The sequence below is a fragment of the Euwallacea similis genome, chromosome 14, assembly GCF_039881205.1.
Source record: "Euwallacea similis isolate ESF13 chromosome 14, ESF131.1, whole genome shotgun sequence".
NCBI lineage: Eukaryota > Metazoa > Arthropoda > Insecta > Coleoptera > Curculionidae > Euwallacea > Euwallacea similis.
Window position 1 is genome coordinate 1,343,152 of NC_089622.1, and position 25,456 is coordinate 1,368,607.

The 25,456-nt window shown below is 36.0% G+C and overlaps 1 protein-coding gene, 1 long non-coding RNA gene, 1 other non-coding gene and 1 pseudogene across 6 annotated transcripts in view; 2 read left to right on the forward strand and 2 right to left on the reverse strand.

The window, feature by feature from the left end:
• The window catches only part of ssh (Protein phosphatase Slingshot), a 55,070-nt gene extending 29,666 nt beyond the window's left edge, over positions 1-25,404 (reverse strand). Inside the window, exons 1-2 of one of the 4 annotated variants that reach the window (XM_066397242.1) lie at positions 25,200-25,404; positions 15,483-15,535 (exon numbers count right to left, since the gene is read on the reverse strand). In XM_066397242.1, the coding sequence (XP_066253339.1) occupies positions 15,483-15,535; positions 25,200-25,253 (107 nt within the window). In that variant the 5' untranslated portion in view covers positions 25,254-25,404. Of the gene's footprint in view, positions 1-1,103; positions 1,229-15,482; positions 15,536-17,075; positions 17,097-22,629; positions 22,891-25,199 lie in introns of those variants that run through there. The other 3 variants (XM_066397241.1, XM_066397244.1, XM_066397245.1) reach the window with 3 other exon arrangements.
• Positions 14,951-15,058, forward strand: LOC136413672 (U6 spliceosomal RNA). The gene has a single exon (XR_010752492.1). It is a non-coding gene; the product is annotated as a U6 spliceosomal RNA (small nuclear RNA).
• LOC136413671 (U6 spliceosomal RNA) lies at positions 15,042-15,141 on the reverse strand (annotated as a pseudogene).
• Positions 17,630-18,745, forward strand: LOC136413464 (uncharacterized). Its single transcript, XR_010752472.1, has 3 exons — positions 17,630-17,690; positions 17,742-17,788; positions 18,151-18,745. It is a non-coding gene; the product is annotated as an uncharacterized lncRNA (long non-coding RNA).
• Positions 25,405-25,456: the final 52 nt, after the last annotated feature.

The following is a 25,456-nucleotide window of genomic DNA, read 5'->3' on the forward strand; positions in this document are numbered from 1 at the left end:
ACTTGATCAATAAGCCGATTTTGAAGGTTGCACCATTATTTAAGTGTCTCCAAGCAAAAATAAAACCTAGTAGTATAATAATCGAAAAAGCTGAATGAACTTCGTACTCAAGAAATCGAGGAAAACAGCTTTAAGTAAACTTGTCTGATTGGATCTTTAGAGTTAACTTATGCAGACATTCGCCTGAAAAAGAACAACTCGTTACGAATCTTCAATCAGATAATACTCTCTTAAGTTCCAATTAACAGAGATGAAGGTAAAAAATGTGTTCTTTATTGTATTGTTTGTATTGTTTGTAGGATATGTACAGGGTCGGTTTTCTAGAAATACCATCCGAGAAACAAATTTTTTAAAGAAATTGTAAAATCGAGGTCCTTTGGAAGGTCTTTTCTTGACAAAAGGGACAAATTTAAATCAGACCTCTATGATGATCTTACAATTTACATATTATGTTTTGTACAATTTTGTGCAATTTTGTACATTTTCAATAGCATGTGATTCTCAGCCTTATAATTTCTAAAAGGAAAAAAACTGGCCGGAAGAATGACCCAGTTTCTTGTATCCTTCCCACTTGGCCACAACTCAATGATCTCTTTTCATCAAGAAAACTCATCACTATGATTTAAATTTTTTCTGCGACCGCGCAGGTTTCTCCGCACAATTTGCGGATATTCTCCTGACTGAGCTTAAGCACAAAACCAAAAGTTTATTGTTTAAGTGTCTATAATTATCTCGGCAAACAAAATATCGCAAATTAACACAAAAGAAGGTGAAAGCGGTCTGTGTTATAATCGTTGTTCTTTTTGTACCGTAGTCATAAATTACAATTGTCGTTATCCGAGTAACTAGAGTGTGATTAAAAGCGGATCGCGGTTTTGTCGGTTGTGCTCGTTTGAATTACTGTCCCCTCCGGTGTTACCGGATTTGATTTTGTTTCCTTTCAAGGTTACCATTAAAGTCATTACCGATTTTGTAAAAAAAGCAGCAATTAAGGGGAGGGAAAGTTCCTCTCCTCCTCCTCCGACTCAATCCAACAAACAATTTTACATGAAAGAGAACCATAAAAGCAATAATCGGCTTTTGAAAGCACACCAAGGACTTACCTCGAGTACGATAAATAAGACAGCATCAACTTCATTGCACACGTGCGGCATTGATGTTCGATATCTAAATCTCTCCAGTATGAAGACAAAGATTTATTTTCCACTTAACTTCAAAAACAAAGATAAAATCGTGGTACTGCTATCGAACCAATAGGTATTATTCCGAACTACCGCTCGCTTTGAACTGAATTTAGTACACACCTCTACTTGACTAGTTTTAAAACTAATTATTAATTTATTCATTAGAGCAAAGCTATGGCTTAATAAGCCTTAACAAACACATTAAATGCCAATTAACGACTAGCATGCTGATTTCGAGGTATGACAGGAATAGTGAAACGTGATTTAAAACGTTCACCAACGGAGAAACACTTGACTTGGATGGTCCTGCCTGATGCCAATCTTAGAATGGAGAACTGTACAGGGTGGCGACCAAAATGCAAAAGACATAAAAGCTTCTGTTTCTTATGACTGCCATATTGACGATTTACATTTCTCCGATAATTTTTGTTGTTATGCGTACAACAACAATGAATCATCTGGTTTTAGCCACATGTTTAAAAAAGAATGCTTCAGAAGAGCCAGCCATAAAGGCATTTTAAAAAAATAGTAACTTTTTACGATTTTTTCGGACACTCTTTTATGCATGCCTCTCGAACACCCCGTATTCTAATTGTCTGCCAGCAATCCATGTTGGGGTTTTAACGCAAAACGCGGCCGTACAAGGTTCTATTAATAAATCTGCCCTGTTGAATGTCCCTGACAGGAACAGGACATTAATAAAGAATCCCCTGGAAATATCAGAGCGTGCAACAACGGGTTGTCAAAAGCGACACGAACCGTGCCAAATTATTCCCACGGGACCCTGACGTACGGGACAAGTTCCGCTCGTTTATTATCCAAGAAACAGTGGGTTATTACGTTGGATTAATGTCTACTTAAATGTTGTTCAAAGCAGGATAAAATTGGCTAAATAGTGCCAATTAAAGTATAGAAAAGTGGACGCGAATAAATTCGCGAAAACCCTTCGCCAACTTATCTTAGAACAAAGTTCTTCAAAATATCCAAACGTGTTCTAAATTAAAAAAAAAAAACAAACAAACTGTATTTTGACGGTCACGCAGAAAAACGACGATTGGAACAAATTCTAACAAAGACGTCACACAACGAGAAGTAAAAACGGAGCACTGACTGAAAACTGAAAACAGAATAGTAAGAAAATGTGGTTAAATTTCGCCAGAGGCAAGCAGCTGGCCTGTATTTCAATGGACGAGTTCGTAGGAACAGACTTTATAATCGATAAAAGGCCACTAATTTTACCTTCAAAGCGAGGCTGTAAAACGTCTAAGTATCCGGACAAAAAATTCGTCCAGCAAATTACAGGACAATTTCATTTTATATGTCAAAATGTCAGCTGTCACTGTAATTGACGTCGCATGACACTTACCGCATCAATACTGTCAAATTAAAAAAAAAACAGATAAATTCGATTTTATTTTTGCTGTTGAAATTTCAGAAAAACCCCGCATCCCTCATTATTAAAAAAAAAGAACTTAAAAGTGGACACCTTGTATCATAAGCATAGTAGGCGCTTTTAAAGGTTCTGTTATTTTAATTTTAAAGATACCCTTTACACTTAACCAAAAGAATGATGAAGCAGTTTAAATGATTAACTTTACTTCACAAGAAATTATGAAACACACATACTTAATCAAATTTTAAAACTCGATGAAGCTAATCTTGCTCAGTATATCTCCTATTATATCGCAAAAACCAAATGATAACGCAATTTATCACATACGTTTTCCCACAAAATCATCTAAATTGTGTTTTTCAGTTTCCAGACATTCCACTTCTCATAGCTCGAAGGCTTGTGAGATATCGCCATTGGCCAAAGAAAAGCGCAACTCTGGGCCTTACTGCGTCTGAACTTTGGGCAAGGTTCAAAGAACGACCCTGCAACGAAGATCTAACAGCTTGGGCAAATAGAATGAGAAATGTGACAAGAAAGGGAAGCTAGAAGATCGTCGTGCAAAAAGGGAAAATATTTTCAAATAAACGAATTCAATGTGGATGGCTATTCGGTCACCTTTATCAGTTGAGAGTGCAAGTAAAATAAACCTGAAGATTTAAATTTGAGGGCCCAATCGAGAGGAATTGAGACCTGAGCGCGCTGGAGGCCATCGCAATCTTAAATTTGCGAAGTGGGTCGTTTCAACGGAAGACGTCAAAATGAGGTGTAATCTATGTTGATCTAACGCATAGAATTGCCAAACTAAGCTGCTTTTTCGCCACACATTAAACAATATCAAACTTGAATCAATCTGCCCATCATCAATCATCCCGGGTCGAACCCAGGAATGAGTCATTCACTTTCTTCCGGCTTGCAGATGTGCCATCTATCTTTCGAACCATCCTATCGTTGCCCCACATTTCGAAGTAGTTTACGTACATACATATGTAAATCAAGCCCCGGGCAAAGGTTATACCAACGAAAAAATTGATTACCAAAACTGCGAACGAGTGAAAGTTTATGATGGGGCCACCGCCATTTTCAAAAACAACAAAAAATACTACAAAGAGGAGAAAGTCGTATATGCGGGGGCCGATGGGTCATTAATCAAGCCTTCATACGCGGCTGTGAACTACGTCATCTCGTTTGTGAGGATCAATAGTGATACTGTTAGGAAACTTGAGTCAATAAATAAATATGTAGAATTACCAAAAAATTTAGTTATCTTTTACAGATGTTGCCATCAATAGGCATTAATATTAATATGTTTGATGGGAGTCAAACACGAGTAGTACCATCTACGGCACACCTGTTTGATTACGTATGGGTTAAAATGCGAAGACTCCTCTAAGCCTCTAAAATAGCGAAACCACGTTTATTTACATAAAATATTAATAAATTAACAAGTTCGTTCAACTGGAAATTCGTTTGTTATCATCGATTAAGAGGCGGTACCTACTCAATACACGTTTGCTTTTACTTGTCCGCGTGCATACTGAAACTGCACGATAATAAATTGTCGTGATTTAAGACGTTTGAAAAGGAAACATGGCAGAATGGCTGATTACGAAAATGTTCCACGATTTTTCCGTTTTTCTGAAGTTGGCATAGTCGAGGAAATAATCAAACGAAACGTTGATGCTGATAGAAAATAATTAATCGTTTCAAATGGGTGGAACGAAACTCGTTCAACGTTCATGGGAGCGGGTATGTCAATCAACCAAACCGGAACTGATCCGGTTTTTATCAGAATTTTTTGAAATAACTTGAACTGACCTATTTTTTTCCGAGACTTCGAAAGAGTCGAACAGACCTGATCATTTTCGACAGACTATCAGACAGATATTCGTTTACCAAACCTTATTTGACCCGATTTGTTTTCATGAGTTTTCAAGTCGCCGAGTTATTGTATCCTAAAGGACCGTGCCGCATTCTCTGTTAAATTTGAAGACTTCAGAACACTGAAAAAATAAATTAAACACAAATTCGACCTCGAATCATCAAGCAGCGACACAAATAATTGCGCATTTAATCATTGTCATAAAATTAGATATGCGAGGTATAACAAATTATTATAAAAACGTGGCGAGAGCCGCGAATAACCAATTGGACGGAGTAACAGGAAAGTTTCGTGGCGCATTAAACTAGAAAAGAAAAACTAAAGCGATGCCCCGCCAAATTTGAAGAACGAAAATGGAAAAAGCCTGACTAAAAATAAGCCAGATCCAGGAAGAAAAACAAGGGTAATCTACCCTTTCCTGTGTATTTGTGCCAATCGTTGTTAGTGTTACTACGTCTCGTTCGTGATCTAGCTAGGGCAAAACGAGGGCGAACGAATGTTGGAGATTGCTTTTATCCAACTTTTCAGCAACTTACATAAGTAGGTCAATCTCCCTATCTGGTACAGCCAGGAGATGTGGTTATAGCCCTACTTACCGATGCCGAGTCAAGGTGACTTCTCATTGCGACTTACCTGAAACAAAAATAAATGCAATGCAGACGAGGTTAATTCTAAAAAAGTTCTGAAAGTTTCACAAAAATCGTTACACCCATCTGTAAAAGTAGTTGTACGTAGTAAATTCATTCATCTGACATCATATTATGCAGTCAGCTTTACATTTTAAATTAAGCAAAGGTGTTTTTCCTGGTAACGCACTTATTTTTACACTAAATGATAGGCAAGCGATCATTTTTAGGCAGATACCTTGCTCTGGAATGATGTCAAGAAAATCCACAATTAGCAAATCATAATTGTTGTTATTGACCTACAAGATCGAGTACCCAACAGACAACCAACTCCTCATTGTTCTTTCAGTGTTTCTTCGCATCCAACATCGTTATTGGCAGGAAACGAGTGAAGAACACCGTTTGCAAGAACAAACAATCTCAATTCTAAATTAATGGCAATAACATCACTGCTTTAGTATTTCCGTCCGGTTTCCAACCTATTTATTCGATGCTGTGTAATTTGAATTTAATTGAATGTTTTTATGATCAGAAACCATCTCGACCATAAGAGATTAATTGAGTTTGTTCATTTTAAAACCCATAAAATATTTTACATCTCAAATTAAGCCTAGTATCAGATTATTAAAGGACGCTTATATGGAAAGTATCAAAATTTTATGTGATTACATACATGTCTTGATTAATTGAGTAAGGTGACCTTAAAACCCATTAAGATGTTTTTCATCTCAAACCCAAAATCACATTGTGAAAGGACACTTATACGGAAACCATCAAAGATTTATGTAATTACATACACATATTTTCGAGAACAAACGAGAACCTTTAAGAATTTCATTGATCTGAGGCAAAATTTTTGAATCCTTCGAGTTCGAAAAATCTTTTTAAGATTTCCAACTTATTTTTAATCCTTCAAACCCGGGAAATAATTCTAAAAATGTCGACATATTTGGGTTTTTCAAGCCCAAAAAAATTGAAAAAATCTTTGGCCCTTCACGCCAAACAGAAAATTTGGATTTTAGGCCTCAAAATCCCACAAAATTTCAAGAAATCTTTGTTGTTTTCAATCCATCGAGCCCGAGTTGAACTTTGACAAAATTTGGTATGTTTTTGGTTGAGATATTATCAGAGATTTTCAAGTTATTACAACTTGAAACTGAAAATTTTGAAGTTATTTTAAGTTTGAACCGTTTTTGGGTTGTGATCGAGGAATATGTTATGAAAAAAAACATATAGTCCTCGGCCTTGATAGATCTACGACCTTACAGGAAACTCATATCAAAACAGCTCATACCCCTATATGCAAATGCCTTTGTTTTCCTTTACTCATATCATACCGGTGTGAAATTGTAATGAGCAGTATGCACTTTACTGATAACAGGTCCAACATGGAAAACTAAATATATTAAACCTTAGCTTATAGATAAACGAACCTGAGTAAATTAAGCTCAAATGGATTATGCAGCAGGTGACACTTATGATTAGTAATGAAATATTGATAGAAGCTTATCTTGTTTCGGTATGTGCGTAAAGTATGGCTATTTTGTCGACGTTGAGATAAACAACTCGTGATAGAATATATTGATTGGAAAGCCTAAACGCTTCAAACTCGTATTGGTAAAAAATATTTCACAGCAACAGCAAAATTAAAAATGGGAATTCAGCCTTAACTTACACAAAAATGATAATTATTACAGTGCAAGCTTGGTCATCCGAACACATACTTATCCGAAAATCCGCTTACCCGAACTGCAATAAAACTATGGCATTATCCGAACAGGCTTTGATTAACCGAACAAGGCCACTATTGCCATGGCTCAAATGCATAGCGTGGGTAAAAGATAACGGGAAAAGATTTGCTATTTAATTCTTTTAGAACAAACGCAGAACAAGACGGAGGGAAAAGGAATTGATGTGCTTGCTAAAAAAAATCTGTATTTAAAAAAAAATTTAGTAATGACATGCAGTGTGTCGACAGATAAAGTCCAGACGGGAACAGACTAGTTTACACTGCTAGCTTTAAAAGACACCATTATTAGGTGTATTGAATTACTGTCGAGTTAATTTTTTCGCCTTTTTTCTAAATCAGTTGAATAACATGTTAATAGTGACACGCTTAATAACATGGCTCATTATTTACCTAGCGATCTAATCGGCCAGAGTGCCATCATCATCGCCATTGTTATGTTGATGTTATGATTTAAGAGTTTTTTTTTACCTTTTGTACTAACTAGGTTTAGACTCCGCCTTAACAACAGTCTCCTCATATAGCTAAAGATCCTGACTAGAGATTCCACAATTTTCTGATAATCATGCAAACACTAATGTAAACAAACATACCAGAATATTCGACATAAATAGTAAGTAATAAATCATTCGTCGAGTTCCCACGATAAACCTTATTTTTTATCTCTGTGCCTTTTACCTGCTGTGGCCCCCTGCCAGCCGTAACAATATTTTTTAATCTTTTACACTCAAGTAAAATAATAGTATACCTAGCTATTTGATTAAAAATGGTTAAAAAATTTGAAGGAGTTATTTTTACCTTACAGCCCGTTGCCAAGAGCGACGGGAATTATTGTAACTTTACGGCCCGCTGCCAACAGAGACGGACATTATCGCAACTTTATGGCCCATCGCCTTAAACGGCGGGCCGCACAAAATAAAACAACGCCCACTTGTCGGAAACCTTTTGTTTCCACCATGGAAACTCAGATGTAAACAAATAGTTCTGACCCATGTGTGCGCAAACTCTTTTTTCACTTGTCTTTAACCTGCGGCAGCTGCACGCCAGTCGTAACAATATTTGAATATATCATTTTGTCAATACCTGCAATACGAGGTGAACCGCCGATGGAAATCTCGTGTACAAGTCAAGAAAATGTCTTGAAAAATAAAATATATATGGAATGCAAGAAAATATGGCTAATATGCGAAAATATGAGTAATTCTACAAGGTTATTGAATAGGTTGCGTCCTATAGGAAATTGTAAGCGTACAGGTTATTTTTGGGTGCGCAGACATTCTTTATAAATTGAGCTTTTGCGGCTTTATTTCACCAACAGTTCAATGTATGGCGAATAGGTAGGTACGTCTATGATTTGATTTAATCAATTTCTTCAAGCTGCTATTTTTTTAAACTAAAGGATATATTAGAGGGTTGCATCTCAAGTTCTGCCCTGTAGAAAATCATGAGCGTCCGTGCAATTTTTTTAATCTAAAGAAACTTTTAAAGGTGTAGATACTTGTAGGGCTTTTTAATAAAGATGTTTTGAGTTTTTTAAGTGGAAAAGAATACGAAAAAAACGACATATGATATCAAAAACTGCGACGAAATATGTGCGAGTGTGGCACTTCAAAAATCGTAAGAAAATGGAAAAATTACAGAAAATGTGAAAAAAGAAATAACGTTTTCAGCATAAACTGCGACGTGGTGTACAAGATTTGCGATTGCACAAATTTGATAGTAGATTACCTACTTAAATGCAATATTTTCACACTTCTATATTTTAGGAACATATACGTAAACTAAGTGGAACTGGCGCTAGGCTACAGCAGCACTTATTGAGATGTTGATTACAACTGGACTGTACATACTTGCTTAACCTAATTCTAATTTTAGCTTGGTATACATTAAGCTAACTAATAATCTATTAGCGTTCGGTTGTGAGAGAAACACCGAACCGCGAAAAATTGACCTACAATGTAACATTTGCCACTCCTCGGACTGAAGTTGCGAACTTTACGTGCCTACGCAGACTCTATGAGAGGACAAAGGCAAAAACTTGCATATCAAATTAAAATATCCTCACAGAGCTAGTACCGAACAATCTCCCGTTTCATTCCTCTTTAAAGGTTTTTGCAGGTCATTATTTTGTCATTAAAGAACACCTCGTAGGCAGCCATCAGCCAAAGGATATATTGTTTTCTGCTTCTCACGCTTTACACGTACCTATAATAGTAGTGGTAATTGGAAACAGAATTGCGTTGCATTAATCTTAACCTACTTTTATTGCTCAAAAATTGACTAATTATGAGATTACGCTTATGTTAGGTAACAAGTTTTGAGGCCATTAAAGTTGGTTTTGCGGCCGGCAGACCGTAAAGCCTAAGACATATTTGGTAATAATAATATTTGAGTTTTTTTAATGGATTTCATTAATTCATTGACCTCTAGGCGGCAATATGTTTTTTCGGAAAATGTCTGTATTGCCCAATACGTGATTGTTCTTAGATTTCAGCATCGAAGATTATTCTAGTATGGGTCTCGAAACCCTTACGAAGAAGATTCTGGTTCTTCACGCCGCCTTTCATGCATTATGAAAATTCCAACGTTTCCTTGCTCATTGCTCATTGTCTTATTATTGCCTTTTGCAAGACGGAGAATTTCGTAAATTTTCCGCTAATTAAGGTAAATGAAGTATGAACTGGACAAGGTTTTCCGCTAGAACGGACAAAAACGCAACGTTAAGCAGAGTTAGTATAGATGTTCAGTCGCTTATTAAAACGTCCATAAATAAACTTTTCTACTACGGCTGGTTTTAAAACAATTAACAATTACTACACTGTGACCCAGTGAACTTAATTCCTCCGCAGAAATTCGCCTGAAAGGACTGTCATCACCGAACAATGGGTCATTATTTTTGGGACACGCGAGATTTCTTAAACGATACGGCTTAGCCAGACATTGTGATTAAACAATGACTTTTTTAAAGAATGTCTTTATTATTTAAACAATACTTTGACGCAAAACCTCGTTGCGATATTAAAAATCGTTTAAACCTGTATTTAATACTCAGACAAGTCTAGCATGACCCGAAAACTCATCGGTGGTTTGAAGGTTTTCAGTTCAAGATGCAATCACGCTCGCTATTGCACAGATTCGTTCGAAATATGTGTGCATATTTGTAAAATATCTTTATTTTTAATAAAATTTACGAATGTTTTAACAAATAACTTCTTTTTACTAACTTCCTAGCGCTTACAGCACAAATATTTTCTTGTATTTACCAGATATTTCATAACTCATAGTTACTGAAATTTGTTGTGAATCACATCTCGGCTGTTCAGATAAAACTTGTTCGCAAACAGTGAGCGAAAGATAAGAAAGAGAGAACTGAAGCTAGGGATTCATCAAGTCAGGTGGTTGTGGTTTTTTTTTAAATGCTTGACATAAAACCTAAATTGCATGCATACTTGAAAAATAAATTCATGGCTGAATTTGACTAACCCAAAGCAATACACTTGACTCCGGTATTCATCCGGATCAAGTACGTTGTTAGAAAATGTATAAGAAATATTTGACTGAAAATGGAAAGAAAAACACCCGACCACCAGCGAATCTCGACCTAAAACTATTTCATATATCTAATTTCTGACCAACATCCCCCTGTAGACGATACTGTCATAAGCCTTCTGAGTAACGCTGAAGAAAAACTAGAATGTCTGTCAGGTCAGCTCGTTGACCGCAGAGTCCACACGAATTTGGTCAAAAACCAAAACAAGACTGCCAACCCTTCCGACTGTATCTATACCACTTAAATGTTTGATACCGCAGACCATCGATTTCGAAGAATTGGATCCTAGAGATTGGTTAAGAGCATAATATTGAAAGAGCATTGTAGTAGATGTTGAAATATGCGGTTTTTAAAGTTGATATTCAACATTGACAGTTTATCCGTATACAGGCAATTTTATTACGAACCACATGTCTCATCGAATAAATACAGATATAGGATTTTATGTATACTATTACCATTCAAGGCCAGGAGCATAAATAATCTTATGGGTTGGTAGACTGCTTGGCTTAGGTAGGGTAATAAAACAACTGTACTATGGGAGGAATTTTAAGACAACTTTGATATTCAAAGAAAAAAATAATATCGAGCATTAAAATCCGTAATAATTTGCTTCTTTGGACTCATAATTATCATTTTAATTCCAAGTCACCCTCAAAGCACACTGATATTTTTGAGAAATTAAGGCTATTTCTGATACAAAAACAGGATTTTAATTCAGAAATCCGAACAGACTTCAAAATCGACCAACTAAACTCACCAATTAGACCAGGAATAAATAAATATCAATACATAGGACAATGGAAATACTCCTACTAAATTCTGAAAATTTGATAATGGACTCACACCCATAGTGTAATTCCTAAACACAGCCATATCATTTGCAGATGAGAGCCAATGTCGGAAAATACACATTTAGTACCATTGCGTCACTGTGCTGACTTATTAGCATTTTTTAAATTTTTGACATATTTTATTGCCATTTTTATATAATTCCATTAAAGGTTTACGACCCCCGGGTTGACCTGAGAACCTCTTGGATCAAGAACAACTTGACATCAGAAAAAATTCTCTTGTATTTCCTCATATTTCCAAACCGTCCATCCTGTACAAGAATCGATTTTAAATATATGAGCAAATACAATGTGGGGCTGCAAATCCCTGCAGAAATTAGTTACCCCGTTTTAAATTGGGGTGAATGCCGGATAGGGGGATCCCTTCGTCGCTCACAGGGAAGTAAGGGTTGCATGCTAAAGTCCCTAATGACGTCAACTTTACAAAGGGTGATTGTTCAAAAGAAAACCCTCAAGAAGACATTCAAACATCAGAGGTTCGGTTTGGACAAATTCATTTCTTGTCTATTGCCAGTATTAGAAGTTGGTGGTAATGGTAAATGACTTCATCACGGCCCTCTGGTTACGGTTAAATTTTTCCCTGGGTAATTTTTTTTTTGATCACCCGTTATAACACAGAGCGACCGCAGTTTACATCGTATACACCTTTTTAAAACATAGCCCTGTATTTTTCGAGCAGAATCCGGTCCCTGACAATTGATATTGATAGTACTGCCAATAGTGGAAGTCCTTCGGTACCTTCTGCGACTCGAGGAAACGTGCAATGAATGTAATAAGTTAACGTAAAAGGGGCTATCAATGATCGTACGTTATAAAAATAAATAATCGCACGACCCAACCCAAACAATCGACAGCCATGGCAGATGTTCCGCTATTGTGTCGTCTTCTGTATTGGGCAATACGTACTTCTTCCGATCATGTAAATTTGCTTATCTGATGAATGGGGCACTTGAAAAGCCGCTAACCTGAAATAACCTACTTAAGAATATGGATGGCAATATAAAGTGACCGCGAAAAAGAGCAAAAATAACATAAAGTACGTCCAGACTTTATTTTCTTCTACACAGATAGTGGAATTTCCAGTTATTGCCACCGTATAAGATATTGCCAAACTTCTTAAACTTACATTCGTTACGTTAGAAGTAATAATTTTGTTCTACACGGATACCACAATACTTAAAAAATATGTACAATTTTGATATCAAAGTGCTCAATTGAATTAGACGCCGCCAAAATTAATTATGCATTTACAACAAATGTTGATAAAATTGTTCATTTTTTAAGTTAGATTCGTGCCTTATAATTTCCAGTTTTCATCAAAATTCCTTTTGCCACTTGATAAATACATCACAATTTTGCTGTAAATGCATCCCTCTTTTACGTATAAAAAACGTTTTTAATGCGTTAAATTTACCATGCGTTGACACTTCTTTGCATTCATACCCCTAACAATGTCCTTTTGCATCTTACTGCTTATCATGAAATGAACTACTGCTCTATTGGTTAAATCTATAGATCTAGAAAGAACGAGGCAACCATTTAAGTACAATGCAAAGTACATAAGTTCTCAAATCATCATTAATCTCCGATTTGCTTTGTAGGCCCGATTATGGACATTTGCTAGTAATACCAGGTATTTCATCGTCGGTCGATGGTTTAGTCGAAATTGTTTGAAACATGTGCACTTTCGTTTTACTTAAACCTATTTTTATCATGATTACATTATTTTATTTGTTGATATACTGAATATTTCGTAATTACATTTATATTACAGAACTTCTCAAACAGTAAAGGTAACACTGGGAACGTCTAATTTCTGAGCCTATTTTGCTGCCGTCAGGACTAACATTGTTAATAAGGTAGGATCATAAGTAAACGGATGCTAGGTAGATAATTAGTTAAAAATTGATGTACTTCCATGTATTATCAATAATCTATCACGGACCGTATCTCAGAATTTCAATGCCTACTTAAAAGAAATGAAGACCTGAACGTACTATTCGTGATGGTTCCTCCTTCCTTGACCATGCTCGAAGGTCATATAATAAAAAAAATTAAAATAAGAGAACATTTTTGGAAATGTACTGAAAATGTTCCAAAAGGAATGGCACGAGAGAAAACCTAAGGAACCCTCAAAACTTCTAAATCCTAAGCGGGACTGTGCCTGTTTTACGATACCGATCTAGTAAACGAAAACACGCTTCGCTAATTACGCTAAAAAACATGGATTTTCTATTAAAATCGCGAACATATGGCTGATTGCTGAATTAAATGGAAAGTGTTAAAAAATTGTACTGTGCCGACCTAACCCCGGATAAATAAGCCATTTTCGCCACTTGCAAGTGACCGACAAAAGGAAAGAAAACGACTAATAACTGAAACCATGTGCTCGATTAGTCATTAAATTATGGCAGCAATTACCTAATGGCAAATTGAACCAAAGCCACTCTTAAAACACGGCATTCTCGTGACGTAATGTCAATGGGTTTGCGCGTAATTGCCGCGACCATTCGTGCTAGATCCGTTTCACTTTGGCGATTATTTTCTCTCTATATCGCCACGATTCGATTGCTACATCCACAATCGATAAATTTAATAGATTTGTGTGCCTTGGGAAACTCAATAAACACCTTCATCAGGTATTTAACCAATTTTTAATCAATTCTAATAATCCAAGAATGAAGATTGACGAGTAAAACACATCTTTGAAGGATAATTAGCATCACAACGATAATTACGGCAATTCAGTGCGAATGACCTTCACTGAAAAACTTTGTAATGTAAATGGCTTACAAATAGAAACCGGTTATTTATTGAAAAATGGTAGAGAAAATATTGTTACTTTTGATAAACGCCAATCTATGCTCGTGTTTACATATTTGCGGATGATAGAGCAACTACGCTTTTTCCATTTTTTTTAGACTTTAAAATTATAGCACTTTTTTAACGGGCAACTTTCTAAAGCTCAAAATGTTTTAAATGTTTGTTTCAAGGTTAAACCCAAAATCAAGACTCACACGCCATTGGTTTCTAAGAAAAACAAATGGATTTTTTTCTGTTAAGAAAGAACACATACTACTCGTTATTTCCATAAAAAGTATAGCACATCAAGATGTTTTTTCATTTCGCAATTTTTTATGATCCAAGGTTTTCTTTAAAGATTTGGTATAAGTTAAATCCAAACCCAAGCCTCATACGCGTCTGGAAAGATGGGATTTTTTCTGCTGACGAAGAACGCTTACTGCTCTCTGATTTTTACTCTTTACTGAGAAATCCTTCGACGTATCAAAATCTTAAATTCAATTCCAAGCCGCGCACTCACAAAATATAATTTCTTTTTGTTGGTAAAACACACTAAGAGATGTTTCAAACTTAATTTCTTGGGAAAAAACTTTTGTTGGTCGTCAAAGGATTGGACTCAGCTTCTATTTTATTTCTTCATGCGAGGTTTCTATTGGATTTGATTCCAATATTATTCCAGCCGGATCCACAGTACACAACGGGCACTGTTAATTTTAGATATTTTTGAAAAATTCAAAAACAGGGCTCTTTCTTATTAAATTTAGAAACTACCTAGATGAGGAAAAATTGAATTTTCTCAAAAAATTTCCAAGAAATAAAATTTCTTACGGGGCCATGGAGTGAAAAGGGCTGTTGGGTGGGGTAAACAAAACGTGATTTAGGTGCATATTTGCTTTGGTTAGGTTAAGTTAGGTTGTACTCGCTTCGACGATACATATACTAAAATTGGAAGAATACAGAAACGATAAGCATAACTCCTGTGCAAGGATTACCACAGACAGTATTACCACCTAACCTAACCTTCACGATTTTGCGTGTCATCCTTACGCAGGGACCATGCTAATCTTCTCTGTATCGTTCCAATTTTCGAAAACCACGTTTTGGCTACTGTACTTACCCTACCTTTCCCCACTCAGCACCCCTTTTCACTTCACGGTCCCGTAAAACACTTTAATTCGCGGAAAATTTTTTGAGAAAATTCAATTTTTCCTCATCTAGGTAATTTCTAAATTTAATAAGAGCCCTGTTTTTGAATTTTTCAAAAATCTCTAAAACCAAAAGTGCCCGTTGTGTACTGTGGACCCTTTCAGCCTTATTAGTTCGAGTTGAAGGTGTTCCTCGAATCATCAACTTCTTTATCTGACTTATAAACCAACTAAATTACTAGAAGATAATTTGAACCTAAAGACAATAATATCCTGCATATTTGGAAAAAACATATTATTACCTTTTCGCATTCCTATTTGCATCCAAATTGTCATGGCACTCTGATGGTTCATCCTGAAACAAATTACAAGAACTTACACCTTGAAATTATAAACTCTACAGTTGCAAATAAATTGATAATATTGACAGTATCTCATAACATAACAGATTCATTACGCAAACTTATTAAGATGTAACAGGTAGAACTTTTTGGATGAAGAATTCGAGATTTATTGAAACATTGACACAGGTTCTAGAGGGCACTTTTCCCAACAGTAAAACCTTAAAATTTTTCTACTTTAAAATTAACAAAGAAATGGTTCTCCAAAGCTTTTTACGAAGAAAAGACATACCTCATAGATTTTAGTATAACTCCATTCATGAGTTGTTATGACTTAGTGTTTACGGTTATAATCACCAAAAACCGATTAAACCTGAAGTTAAAACTTTACCTTCAATCAAGTTAAATCGCTATAATCTTGGTCTCTAAATAATAATGTATCTCGTTTTAAATCCTTTTTTACTGTTCAGCATTTGAGCTCTAAAGATTTACCTTTTAGATTATTAAAGCAGCGCGACTGTAAATTTCATCACATAAATTACCACACACATTTGCAATCTGATGTTCATGTCTAATCTGTTTTATATCTAGCGAAAGCAAATTACATGGCAACTTTGATAGTAAGTATACAATGTTTAAATAGAATATTAAGATATGTTTCAAAGGCAGACATTGGCGCACAAATCCAACTTTGCAAAACAAGGAACGAAGTCAGATGAAAAGGTTGAAGAAGGAGGATTGCGCCAATGGCTTTAAGAAACGTGTATCTTATATATATTATTTTCATTAATTCGAAACGTTTAAAGCTATTTTATTGTATTGCTGAGTTTGGTTATGAGTTATATTACCGCATTGCTGTGATTATTTTCTTCTCTATTATTTCGGTATGATCGACATAACTTAACTTTTGGCAGTCTTACAATTACTAGATGCTTCGAATTTAATATCGTTATTGAGGTTTTATTAAAATTGTTTGATCTCAAGAGAAAAAAAATTATAATTAATAGAAAAATAAGAATAAATTAATATTCACGTAACTTCACGATTTCATAGAGCCAATAGCGCGCTTATCGCACATTTAAGTTGTACACATCAAGCATAGCTACCACAGCAGCAGAAAAAAATAACTATAGCAGTACGGCAATATAGCATTATTAAACCGCTATCAATGCACTAAAATAGCCTTGACCGTTCCCAATTAGAAAAACAACTTTATAATTTTTGCAGCGTTTTCGAATTGTTCTTCTTGCCCTCTTACACATTTTCTAATTCTTTTTTCGTTCTTGCTTATTTATTTCGTTGCTTAAATTTTGTTTTCTTCTGTAATTTTTATTTCTGAATGTCATAAGGAAGGCCAAAATTTGCAATAAGACTTTTTGGGAAAATTAAGAAGCCCAAGAAAATAGTTTTAAAGCTCACGAACAGGGAAGACCCTTGTCTCATGTGGAACTACAGAGCAAAACTGAATATGAAAGTTTTCCTCCAATGAATTATGTGCCCGGCAACTCGGCTAGATGATCCGATACACCCATATAGACCAACATAGCCACTAACCATGTGTATCAGTCGTCTCTGCGTCTACCCCAGCAAAAAGCCTATTTAAACCATAATTTCCGGTTAGACTGCTTTGGTTAGTTCATTGCTTTTTCAAGAGTCCTAACAAGCACATGCACATTGCAGAAAAACACTCATTGAACTTGTTTTCCTCCTTAAATGGTATAATATCGAACAACTAGATGATTTGCGAGCTTTCACCTCGGTCACGGTGAATCTAAATTGCCTTATATGGTAGCGTCGAAACGTCTCGGATTCAGTACAACCTTAATAACTAGGTGAACGAAACTAATCCTTATTACTTACACTTTCCTATATTGAGCTTTGATAAGATAAGAATGGCGATGGCACTTCTTATCGAGTGCCGGAATTAACCAAAACAAAACATTTTAACTACCGCAATTATTGCATGTCTAATGAAGACGGTATCTTTGTGATTCACAGTAAGGCACAATAACAACTTTCTGATACTTAACGAGACTTCATACAATAACAACGGAGTGGGCATGCCCGAGAGGTGATACCAGCAGCAATGTGATCTAACTCTTCAGATGATCGAAACGAGCCATCACTGAAGATTTGCTCTACAGAATCACTAGGCATGCCTAGCAAAAAGTGAGTGTACAAGTTCTGTTCTCGTTACCTCTTTGCATTTGCTTTGTGTAGGTTCCACATTTCAAACCAAAACATGCGCTTCATCCCATAGAATCAAGGTAATGCACTCATTGGAAACACACTGTTAATATGTACATTTTTTGTTGTTCGCGCTTTATTAATATTCATATATGCAAATTGCTCATGATATATTTTGAACGACATGCTTACACGCCGTGTACGTCTTTCGTAATGCACCAGTTTATAAATATTAAACTATAGTCATGATAATGTGGTGAACGACATAGAAGAGCCTACATAAAATCCATAATGCTCAGAGAAGACGTGTTGTGACAAGCACCTCTACACTTACGACTTCTAAAGCAAAGGATAAACGGTCTTCGCATATCTGACTACACCAACTGGGAAATTTTCCTATTAAAAATCAATTCTGCATGATCATGCTAATGAGATTTCTTAGGAACTACATCAACTGAGACAAACACACATTATTTGGAATGGCTACGTCTCGAAGAAATTACTGCACAGCCAATACCACCATTCGTTTGCCAGACATTCCACGAGCCGCAACTCGCATTAATAATTTTGTCATTGGCTTTGTTTTTATTTATTGTTATCTAATAAAGCTTCGAGATGTTTATTGGCAGTGGCACGCATTACAAACACCAGATAAATTAGTTCGATAGCGAAGTTATTATTGCTTCGTCTCATTTACTATTATGTACTTTAGCTGCTTTCTGGATTGTCCAGTCGGGGTAATGATAATCTCCTCTATCTGCGAACTTCTTAGTTAATTACACGCTTAAATGTTTAGTTCAGGTCTCTGAACTAAAAATAACCGCAAAACCGCACAAATATAGGCGTATACGCAGACACACCTGCATGGTGATTCGAAATTACAAATTATAAATTAATAACCCAGATTGTAGTTCGTGTAAACCCAATGCTGAATTATGCAAATGTAAACAGACAAAGAAAACGAAAGATTTATCGCTATTTTAGTATTTTGCAAGAGTTTGTTAACTGTTTATGCAAAATCGCACTTTACCTTACTTGCCCAGGCCCGTTTTGGCATTTTAAATCGGCCGTTTGTTTGTAAATGTCCGTTTATAATTAGAATCGATATGATACTCCTGGATAAGCCAAGGACCCCGCATCTAGCGCGACATTTATTTCAGAGCATTCCCTCAATCCCAAACGATGAATGGATTTGTGCCAAAACGACTAAATGATAATTAAAAAGGAGAGAGACTAAAAAACTGCAATTAAGTGCTCAAAAGCAAAGTAAATCTGGAAAACACGGTCACAAAAGACTGAATACAATGGGTTGAATACATAAAAAGTAATATTTGCTAATGCTTCAAGTATCTTCTTCGCATTTGGAGTATCTATTACATCAACGAAGCATTTACTGCAGTTAGATAGTAGTAAACTCTAGTAAATAATTCATTGGCCTAGTAGATGCTCCTCATACGAAGTAGACACTTTAAGCATTAACAAATACTACTTTTTATGCATGCAACCAAATGATTTCAATCCACCAAAAAAGCAAAATAATTGTATTTCAAAGTCTTATCGTGAGATAAGAAAAGCCGATTAATTTTAATTTCTCCACAAACTTGATTTCAACTTTCGCCCTTGATTCGTCCATGAACGTCGATGGATAGGAAGATTTATTTGTAGCTGTATTTCTTAACGAGCCTTCGAGTTCTTGACGGCTCAGACATCTGGAAGTTTATCAAGGAATTGCTCCCGAATATATCAAGTCATAAACGATTGCAGTTCAAATTCTGGATATTTCTTTTTCTTAAACGAACGATGACATTCCATAAAAGAGTTATTGACCTAACAAGAGCAAAAAGTAATATTTTACCGCACGTGTCGTTCGGTCGGCAATCAAAATTTGATGGAGATGAACCACAATAAGCATCCAGATTATCTTTTTTATACTAAAATCTTAACGTTCTACCCACTTAAAATATTCGATAAATATATATTTTACATATCTGGAAATACTGAGAATCCTCTTTATCAAGGTAATTCAGATAGATTTCTAAGAATTCCTAATCGATAACTAAGAAGGATTTCCAAGGATTCGTAACCTGGGTTAAGGGAGTTGAAAATTTAAATTATCTTTTTCCTTAAAGAAATCTCTGATATCCCTCCCTTTTAAAATATTTTACATGGTAAATTTCTAGGAATTCTCTTATCGAAAAATATTAGGAGGGTTCTTAATCTTCTAATGAATACGATAACGGGGAATCGTTTTTAAGGCGACTTTAGTGCAAATTTTACTCGAGTTTAGCGTAGGGAGCGGAACAAGTACAGAGATTTGGAGGTAAAGAAGTTTACCGGAAACTTTTTTAAAACCACTTTCGTCCAAAGTTAGTAAAATTTCAGAAGTGTTTTTCAAGCTATTTTGATAATGGAAAACAGATTTTGAAGTTTTTTTTAGTTTGTATAAATATTCATTATGTTAGGAAATTTATTTTTCAAATTTGACGGTTTCCTAAAGGTTTATTGATCTTTTTAGATTGTTATAAATCTTTACCCAATTGTATAAATCTCATCACATCGAACCCTAATATCTTCACTAATACCTATATTAACAGCGATGTAACCTTATGGAAGTTCAAATTCTGAACGGTTCTTCTTGTTATAAATCCTGATAACTCTCCTATTAAAAATGTTCTAAACTTCTAAAGACTGACTTAAAACTGCAGGAATAAAGAGCATCAGTTTCGAATCATCAAACTCTTGGCAGCATGCTATAGGCCATTTTAAGTCGTATATTCATGTACATCTATAATAGTCACATCACTATTGTTGATCCATTAAATCTGCCACTAAGACTGTTGGTCCGAGACACGAGCAATTTCCACTCCGTGACACCATTGCAGGAGAACAAGGAAGTGACCCACAGATCAACATCACAATCAGAAAATTAATAACGACCATCATCAGCAATGCAAATTAAATGAATAAGTCGTTCTAATTACTGGTACACTGCTCTAGCTCCTACGCCTCAGGCTTTAAGTGCTTTCTCGAGATTACCTCTCGGATTACCTTAATGATTCATCATTTATGCACACACATACGAACTCTTCGCTTTGCTTAAACCTCACACTACTTTTAAACTTAAGGGATTTTTCCGTGTAAGTGCCCTCATTTGATCTGTGGATCTACACAAAGAGGATTTAGCCCAAATTTGTGCCGTTTCATGGTCAAGTTCCTTCTTTGTTCGGATCCTTTGTAATTGTTCTCCGCCACCGGTGCGTTGTCCGTCAAGCACGTTAAACCACAATTTACAAGTTCTTTTGAATTGTTCTTAATGACGTCACGCAAGTTGTTACACTCGCACAAAGTGACATTAACATAAGGTTCTTCATGCGTATCCTATTTCTTCCTAATTAATGCGTCTTTTTCGCGTAAGATTAGCAAAAGTCCCGGGTTACGAGATCACTAACCTCAACGCTTTTGAAGACCAGTTTAAAGTCTTCCCATTCCAGATACGCTTTTTTCGAAAAGCTCTTCTCATGGCCGACAAGAACAGCTCTTCACGACGCCATTGTACCTGTTATGGTATGAAAATTGCAATTTTAACTCTAATTTAGAATATAATGGTACAAGGCAGGAATTTGCTCTGTGATTATGCGAAATATTGCGAAATCAATTTCGAGCTGCACGTAAAACGCTCAGGATGAGTTTTGCGGCAGTCACGTTGTTACATGGGCACTTTAACTAGGCAAGACTCTTTAGAGTGATTTTTATTGAAACACTTGGTTACATAGCAATTCCCCTAAGCAAACTTGCGGCGCCAGACGCGAGACATCTATCCCCAAGTTCGCTGCGAACTTTAAGGGGTCTACGAACCCCCCGCCTTTGTTAACGGGAATTTAATAGCCCTTGAAATTTAATTTAAGAGTTGAAAAAACTCCAAAAACTCTGGCGCTGTAACAACTTCAGAAGTGCAAATGATTCTCGTCAGTTTAAGTTTACGTTGGACGAACTAGGTGGGCAAGATTTGGATGAGAGTAGTTAAAACCACTGGGTTTAATCAACGGCCTGGATCAAACCCAGTTTTAGAAAGATCTGTGCATGAAACATAAAAGTTCCTAAATTTTAAGGAAATATTTAGAACGTTTGCAAATGTTCAGCGCAACTTTAAATCTCAGCAAATCCAAAACACGGTCAAAACTGATGGCCAAATTTGGATCTGAGAAATTTGAATATTTTACACAAATTTGAGAACAAGTTTCGATTTCAGTAATTTGAGAAATTCCTGCAAATTTTACGGATCAATTTAAAATTTCCGACTTATCCACATCAGTTCTAAAGAATATTCATTTATTTCTAGGATAAGTCGGATAATGTGGCTTTTAACCGGTCGGTTTTGACCATACACGGCCAGTCCAGCTGGTAAAAACTCATTTGATTTCCCACAAAATGCTAATCAAAATACATATTCCTACGTAAAAGTTGATGATTCGAATAGAAAGGAACGAGGAAGGAATGAATTGTATCAACCAGCCGAACGTCACGACCGATTGGGCTTCGCTGAGCGAAAAATAACTGTTCCTGACGTCACAGTTAGGGCTTCGGAAGAGTTCAAATTTAATACTTATAAAATGATGTACTAAATCACTTTCTGATTGGTTTTATTGTGCTGAGTACCAGGGGAGTCAATTTGGTTTGGTGCCGCCGACAAATAAAGACTTATGATAAGAAGATCGATGATAAATGTAATGGTAATAGACGAGCGTCTGAAAATATTTTCTGCTCCAAATAAAGATAAAGAATCCTCTTGGTTCGAGTTTAGTTTCTGATAGGAGGCGAAAACTTCCTCCAAAGTAAACTTTCAAGGATCTAACTGCGGCCGTAGCTACAAACCGGGAAACCATTAAGGAAAGATGCCCCCGGGACTCAACGATTCACTCACATTTTTGTTAGAAACGAATTTCAGATTCCTCAGCCGAATTTTCGGGGGTTTGGAATTGTTGTTCCTCCAACCGGTCGAGCGGTTATCCAAACTTTCTTGCGGATTGTTGTTCCTGCTGGCGCAGACCAAATTGCTCCAGGGGGCCGGCGCGTTTTGGCTTCGAAGTGGCGGCAAAATGTACAACATCTCCGCCATTCAAATGACTCTGGCGACACTCAATGTCCATTTGTTGTCATCGAATTTTTCTCCGGCATCGTGCGCCGAAGGAGAAATAATATCGATAAAATCTAAGGCAGTCTTCGAAACCGACCGATTTATCCTGGTCGCCGTTCCGCACTGAAATCCGACATAGCGATAGTAAAACCGAAGCAAGCGGTACACGGAACGGGCGTAAACTGACTGAAACCGAACCAACTGAACAGTACACAGAGACGGGAGGGCTACATCGATAGGGAGTTCTATTCGATGACCGATAGCACCGTATATCGATTCATTTGCGCGCACCGTACTTGGAATAGGAATTAGCCGGCGAAGCAATTTTGATGATGCCTCAATCCGCATCCTCTTGAGGCTGCTTAAAATGCAAAACCGAATCTCTCGAGTCGATATTACGTAAATCCCTATTGGACATTGTCACAAGGCATAGTTGCAGCCGTCGCGAGCCGTAAGCAAGAATGTAGGTCAGTTCTTATCATTTTTTTTATTAAACGTTCCTTTATGTTAACCTACGTACAGTTGGACCTGCAGAGGAGATAATTTTGCGACTAATTGCCGCTGAGAGAGGAAACGTGGAACTTTTCGAGCGTTCGCGTTAATAAAACTTGAAAACTCGTAATTCGCTCGCGAAGCCATTGACTCAGATGTACCTGTGTGCCCTCGGCAACTAGCTACGTTCCTAGTAAAACCTTTTTTTCTTTTATTCTGTTTAGGAATAACGTCTCACAGATAGGTCGGTTACGGTTATTGTTGGTACGGCGAAATTGCACGCTATCTTCAGTTAAACCCAACTGAGGATAACGTTCAACCTTTATTAAGAGCTCGGACGAAAACCCTTGTTAAGGTTTCGAGGACAAATCTATCACGATTTTCAGGATTTAGAAAAAAATTATTAGAAAACGGAAAAAAGTGACAGCGAAAGTGTATGAATTGCGAATAAGTAAAATATGCGAATATGTGAAACACTCTGAAAATGTTTCGTCTCAATGGCTGAGGACTTTTAGGTAAATGATTCGTGTGTTGGCCATTGCTCGAAGTGGTATTTCTTAGTGTTTAGTTTCTTTTTTTTTGTCCGAGATTGACTTCTTGCTCAAGCATAAGTAACCAAGCGTTATCCATGGTTACTGAACAAGAGGCCACACACCGATTTTTATTAAGTAAAATATACGCACTTTCTTTGATTTTATGCTTCTTGGATAATCGTAACGTCGTAAGCATCGTTTCATTTAATTCTGTGACCATTACTAACGTATGTATATTTAAGCACTAACAAAGGAAATTTATATGCGACACTTTTTGTGTGCATTTTTATTTTGTGGTTTTGTCTTTTTAAGTTTTGAACGTAGCGTATTTTCTATCCTAAAAACTGTTCTATCACTGAATATATTTTTAGCCAATTGAGTCAAAATCGGCAGTAAATGCTAGTCATGCTAGTCATACTTTTTAAATATTATTTTCTATTATTTTTATTTTTTTACGTATGTTTTAGTTATTCTTGCTCGTCGTTCCTTTCTGACTAGTTTTGACTTTTAAATGTTTGGCTTGTGGGAGCTCCAAAAAAAGTCAGGTGACTTCAAGTTTGATGAAAAAAAGCTCTAGGCTAATAGCACTAATGCCTAAAGCCACTTTCTGTTATTATCACTTATTTTCCTTCATACTGAATTTATTGATTACACACTTATGCAATGGGTTGTTTAATATTATTTCTGATTTATGGACAGGTGCTAAACAAACTATTGTATTTAGATGGGGTGGAAACCAATCCACCCTAAGTTGGTAAAATGGGAATCCTTCACAACACTGTCTGTGGAGTTTTTGGGGTGCTTTTTCTGCAAACCTAAATGTAAGTACACTTCAAAGTTCACTTTGCTCTTATTACAGATAAAAGCCTTTTTTGACGCATTTTGATTAATTTCATTAGTTGTGTGCCTATTTGGATATGTCTCACTCTGGATAATAATTTGGAACCCTAATACAAAAGTAAACAGAAACAGATCATTCCAATGTTTATATAAACTGTATAAATTATTCATTATATATTGATAAAAGAAGATAAGGATGATAAAAAGGAAAGGCAGGTTTATTATGTCTAATATTGAATACTTATGCATTCCCTAAATGAAAACACGTATAACGAATCTTTGTGTTGTTTTAATGATAAGAAGATTGGTCTAATATGAGATGTTTTCACTTCATAATTGGAATTTAAATGGATAAATGACTCAAATATGAAGATTACATGCTTTGTAGCAAGTAAATTTGATAAGGCCATAAAAATTACTGGTAATATATAAAAATGCTGATAAAAATTGGTATCAAATAAAAAATTCCCTTGTTTTGAATGGGCCACTTACCTGACTTGGAGAGCTGCTGGAACTAGGGCTCCGTTGAATGGTAACCAAAGCCATATTTCAGGGAAGGAATGTGAAGACGATGAACGACATTGAATGCACGACAGTTTCACAGCAAAATCTACCACAATTTCACATATCTTCAGTATTTATTTCCTATAATCTCAGGACATTTTTCGTTTATGGTTTATGGGGAAGTTTGACGTTAACTTGCAAATATTTGGAACGTCAATTCAGCCATGTTCATTCAATAGTTCAAT